This window comes from Pleurodeles waltl, chromosome 4_1, assembly GCF_031143425.1.
Source record: "Pleurodeles waltl isolate 20211129_DDA chromosome 4_1, aPleWal1.hap1.20221129, whole genome shotgun sequence".
Classification (NCBI taxonomy): domain Eukaryota; kingdom Metazoa; phylum Chordata; class Amphibia; order Caudata; family Salamandridae; genus Pleurodeles; species Pleurodeles waltl.
In genome coordinates, this window is record NC_090442.1 from 890,050,999 (window position 1) to 890,056,348 (window position 5,350).

The following is a 5,350-nucleotide window of genomic DNA, read 5'->3' on the forward strand; positions in this document are numbered from 1 at the left end:
CTGCTTCCAGCACTTTCAAAGCCTTCAACAGTAACCAAGGTGGGAAGTGAATCTTCACAGCAGGTTAGAGCTCCCAATTTGTTTAAAACACCAGCACAAACCTTTGGCTATGTTTAATGAAAAAAACAGGCTTGGCCTACAGCTCTTTATCAGTTGTCTCTATTTCTCTTCACGCCAAGGAAAAGATAATCTTGGCGAATTCAAATGGGGGAGGAAACCGGCACCACTGACACACAATACAAACATTTGAAAGACAGAATAAAGTGTACTATTGGACAGTATACAACCCAAAATGGCACAGGTCAGCTCGAAAAAAGAGCCCTAAGCAATGTATGTAACAGCGAACACTCGAAAGCAATACAATGCCACCCAGACATAAGAATGCATAGCTTGATTGATCCTGATAAAGAACATAGAAAACCAATTTATTTCTTGTTGAGTACTAAAGAGGACTGCAGAAGCTGAACCTCCCAGCAGGCACAGCTAACCAAAACTAAAATGTGGAATAGAGAGGGAACTTCGGTAGATAAAGACCAGCATCCAATGCAAAGTTTATCCTTAGAAAACAAAATCAAGACATCTAATTGAGAGAGTCAAGAACTTCTGTCCTCTTGGTGGTGGGTGCGGGGGGCACACAACATTTTTGTTCCATTTAAATAGCTTGCACAGTTGTCTGTTTGTCAGACATTACTTATCCTGATGATTTCAATAATGTGATGAGGAAGAGTGACAGTGGTAATAGCCAGATATGTTTGTGCCAACCATGAGCTTTGCCTTTTTTCTCAATAGCTTCCACAAATAAAGATATCGATTTTGAGTTGAACCGGGGCAAAGCATGACTCATTGCTATTCCTGGATAGGTTGGTTGATGTAAAATTGGAAGCAGGTTGAGGACTTATGTGCTGGTAGACCTGATTAAAGGATTCAACAATATTTTAAGTAAGGCAGATTTGGTGAATAATGAAAAATAGTGGGATAAACTCCACATACTGTTCAACATGCTAATCCACCATCAGTCATAATTCTAGTACAGTTATCTCATTATACAATATTTAACCTCGCTTCCAAATGGGGGTAATTTCTGTCTAGGGCAAATTATCGATTGGTTATCTCTTTGAGCAATCAAATAATTTTCAACTTCCTTCAATCATACACTATCTTGATTGAATCGTCGTTAATGTTTTAGGTACTTCTGACGGTTTGTTTACTTTATGTGGTTAGCTTGCCTATTCTGAACTCATTTAGCATCTGAAATGTAAGATAAAATGTCATATTTTAATGAAGGATGCAGGATTAAGCAATCTTCGGGTGCCTGTTTTGATATTTTCTCTTTTTGGTGCGGAGGTATTGTTTGATAGTAGTGAGTTAACATTCCAAATATGTGTTTACTTTAAATACGGCACCTTTAAAGATTATATCTTTTTGAAGTCAAATCTGTCCTAAGAATCATTTTAAGTAAAAAAGAACATGGCCAAATCATTATCACCATCGTTTGGATGTGTTACTCTTGGGGTGCAGGGCCTTGCAACCCTTCGGAGTCCAATCCATTGTTTCTGTTGACTTCTGCGCTCCTGTTTTTCCACTAAAGATTAATTTCTGGTTCGAACCGTACACAAATGTGAATTTCTTTTCCTTTGTTAAACAAATGGATTGAAATTTGGGCACCATGGTTATGAATGGAAGATTTCAAGGCATTCAATATAATAGGAGTCCTCCCATTCCCCATTAAGCCTCCTTGTACATGTTTGGAACCTGAGGAGGGGTTGATTTTAAAGATGTTTTTGAAGATGTTGAAGGCAGTCTTTAAAATGAAGAGAGGTAAGGGTCCTCTATAAAATAATGCTTATCAGCTGCTGAGAAATGCTAGTACTCTTCTATTAAAAGTATTACACCAGTGCTGAGAAGGTTCTACCTTTTAAATTAAAGAGATCTAGTTACTCATTACATGACCGTACTTCCCCATTTAAAGCGACTGGGGATCAAATGCAACTAAAATATGTCAAAAAATACGTAGCATTATCTGAAAATTTAACACAATCTTTGAGCTTTCACATTGCAAGTTACAGCTATGAAGCCAGAAGTTTTTGGTCCCGCAGTAAAATAGTCACTCTTTTACTAGTACTAAATTTAACAAGTCAACCATGTGCAGGTTAGTCTCCGTAAAGGTTTCTATATTCAATATAGTTGGAACAGCAGCTTTTATTTCTCAGTTGTTTTCATCACTTGCATTACAAGAAATCTGGAAATTGAACACACAGTCACTCAGGTTGATTTTTCTTTCTAGCTTCCCTGACTGTACCGGACGTGAAGCAATATATTGAAAAGCATGTCTTGATAGATACTGAGAAATATCCAACCTGGCAAGTACATCAGTGTAATCAGTCCCATAAAATTGAGGGGATAGTGAGAATAATCCCAGGAGCATGCACCACACTCGCGCAGCAAGAGCCCCCAGGTGAGCTCCCACGTATAGATGAATAGGATGTAGAGTGGGAGACGCCACCGTGTGCTCCAGCCACGCTTGAGGTAGAGGTGGAAGTACAGCTTCTCAACCACAAAGCTGCAACTGCCATATATGAAGAAAGACCAGAGGGACGTATGGCCGCTCAGGTCCCCCTTTGGAGTTTCCAGCAGGTTGAAAATAGAAGTGAAGATAATTTCATCTAGCAGGCCGTGCATGCCAAAGAAGGTGAAGCGGATGGGGTCAGGAAGCCCAGGGCAAGCAGTGGCAGGTGTTGGACAAGGATAATCACCCCTCCCGTCCACTGCTGTGGAAGTAGCTTTAGCTGGTGGTACGATGCTCTCCTCCTTTTCTACAGCAAGAACACCAAGATTTCCATTTACTGTACGGAGAGAAAACAACTCATTGGAAGCAGAACAATAGTTGCCCATTACCCTGTTAATAGTGGCAGCATTATGTGGCAAATCCTCTTTTTTATCATGAATAGTGTTTGGTAGAGCTTGTTTTGCCAAATCCACATCATACAGTAACTCCAATTTATCACCTGGGACAGTTGGTGGTAAACACCTCTTCCCATATTCTACGTCCCCTTTTATCTCATCATTGCTGTATCCCACGTCCTGCTTCCTCTGATATTTGCATGTATTCTGAAATAATTGTTTATTATTTTTCTTCCGATTTTTAACAAGTCGTAAATCACCCCCCTGATTCGTAGCTGCTGGCAAGTTTCGGTATCTCATATTCTCAGCAGACAACTCCCTCTTCTTCCCACTTGTAGTAGGTGATAAATTCACCTTTTCATACATTGCAGAGTGCAAGCAGACCTGCCTCCGATTATTTTCAGGTAGTAAATTCCAACCTTCTTTTTTTAGGGCAGGAAGAAAATTATCCTCGCTACATTTCTTAGGCATTAAATTCCACCGTCCCTGGTTCACAGCAGGTTCTAAATTCCCCTCCTCGTAGTTGTTAGGTAAGGCACACTTTTCCCCATGTTTACTAACAGTTGACAACGGCCCCTCGTGGTTCTTGGTACATGGTATGTCCCCATCCACTATGTTATTAGCTATTGCTGGATTCCCTCTCTCATGGTTTGTTGCAGGTGGTGTAACCCCCTCTGCATGCTTCTTGGTTGGTGAATGTCTATCTATGTTCATGGGTAAACCCCCAGTAACTTGCACATTGAGTGAAGAACGTGCCTTATGGACCATGGCAGGATGAAAAGTATCTCCTTTGCTGTGGTTATTGGGTGGGAAATCTCCTTTTGAGATCATGGCAGGCCGCACAGCCCTTTTGCCCGAGTTCTCGGGCGATGAACGTCCATTCTGGTCCTTCTCGTTTGGCAGATCTCTTTTCTGATCCATGACTGTTTGTAAGACCCCGTTTTCCCGGCTGTTGGGTGGCGAGTGTCCACCTCTGTTCATAGTTAGCTGTAAGCCTCTCTTTCCACGATTCTTGCTCGGTGAATGTCTCTTCTGGAACCCCTTGGGAAATGAATTTCTTTTCTGGTTTGTGGCTGGCCCTAAGCCCCAACTGCCCAAATTATTGGGAGGTTGATCTCCCTCCCGGTCCTTGCTCGGCTCTAAACCTCTGTTCTGCACGGCAACCCCATGACCCCCGAGCAGTGGCGGCTCTCCAGGGCTGTAGTGCAGTTGCAGGAACCGTTTGAGGAAGACCTGCGAGTGGTAGACCGACAATCCGTACTGCAGCGCCAGATACAGGGCACCCACCGTCGGCTCGCCGCCCGGCGCCCCCAGCAGCAGCAGCTGCAGGCCCAGGTACACCGCCGGGAAGAGGACGAAGCGGGCAGCCAGGGCGCCCTGCCCCCGCAGGTACACGCGCTCCAGGGTGAAGTGGCTGAGCGAGTGCAGCAGGCATCGGGCAGGGGACGAGAATCCCAGCATCCGGCGGTCCGGGGCGCCGTGCAGCAGCCGCAGGCAGGAGGAGGCCAGCACGTCCAGGGTGATGCCGTGCATGCCGTAGAAGTAGAGCCGCATCCAGGCGGGCAGCGGCGCGCGGGTCCCGGAGGAAGGGGCTCCTGGACACAGCCGCCTCAGCGCCTGCCGAGCCCCCGCCATCAGTCGCGAAGGCGGCCGCGAGACCACGCTCTCCCCCGGTGTACGGGTGCCCCTGTGCCGCCGTCTCCTCTTCATGGGCGCTGCCGGTGGGGGCTGGGAGCTGCGGCAGCCCCCTCGCAGCCTCCTGTCCCCCGTAAGGTACTCCGGAGAATACCCCTACCTCTAGTAGCAGAAGGAGTAGGGAGAGCCCTTACTGGCCGCCTGCCCAGTTCCACCTGGACACCTTTTCACCACAGGCTCTCCAGGTGATTTTTTTTCATTTTCTTTATTTTGTCTGTAAATGCTGCAGCCTGGCGCCTGTGTCCTGGTTCCGGGTAGGTCTGGAGGCCTCCGCACGTTCTGTCCTGTGCCGGCCCTTTCCGAGTGTGCCTCAGACCGACCTCTCCTCGCTCAGTATGCATTCCAGCGCAGAGCTGTCCAGGGTCCATCACACCCTCTAGTGAGCCTTCTTTATTTAGCCTGCACCTCCGCCCACTCTAGCATCACAGGCCTGATGCTTTCTCATTTCTTGCTAGAAATGCCTGATACTTATTTTTTTTAATGTATTTACATTTTTACTTTCGTGATTGCTGCTGCATCCACTTTCTTGTGAACACAAATGAATGTCAACAAATACACTGTGAATGCATAACGTGTTTAACGCACAGTGAGACATTTTAAAACACAACACACTAGATACCGCGCATAAATAGATTTTAAAGCATTTCGTTTGAATAATATACTAGTGTAATGATTAAGATGTGCAGAAGGGGTTCCCCAATCGACCACACTTCATAATACAGGATTGGGGTCGTGGGGGTTAACGTCAGCAGGT

The 5,350-nt window shown here is 45.5% G+C and overlaps 1 protein-coding gene across 1 annotated transcript; it reads right to left on the minus strand.

The window, feature by feature from the left end:
* Positions 1 to 405: 405 nt before the first annotated feature.
* TMEM229A (transmembrane protein 229A) lies at positions 406 to 4,986 on the minus strand. The gene has a single exon (XM_069229646.1). It carries the CDS (start codon positions 4,609 to 4,611, stop codon positions 2,281 to 2,283), a length of 2,331 nt encoding a protein of 776 aa, XP_069085747.1. The 5' UTR covers positions 4,612 to 4,986; the 3' UTR covers positions 406 to 2,280.
* Between the last annotated feature and the right edge of the window lie 364 nt (positions 4,987 to 5,350).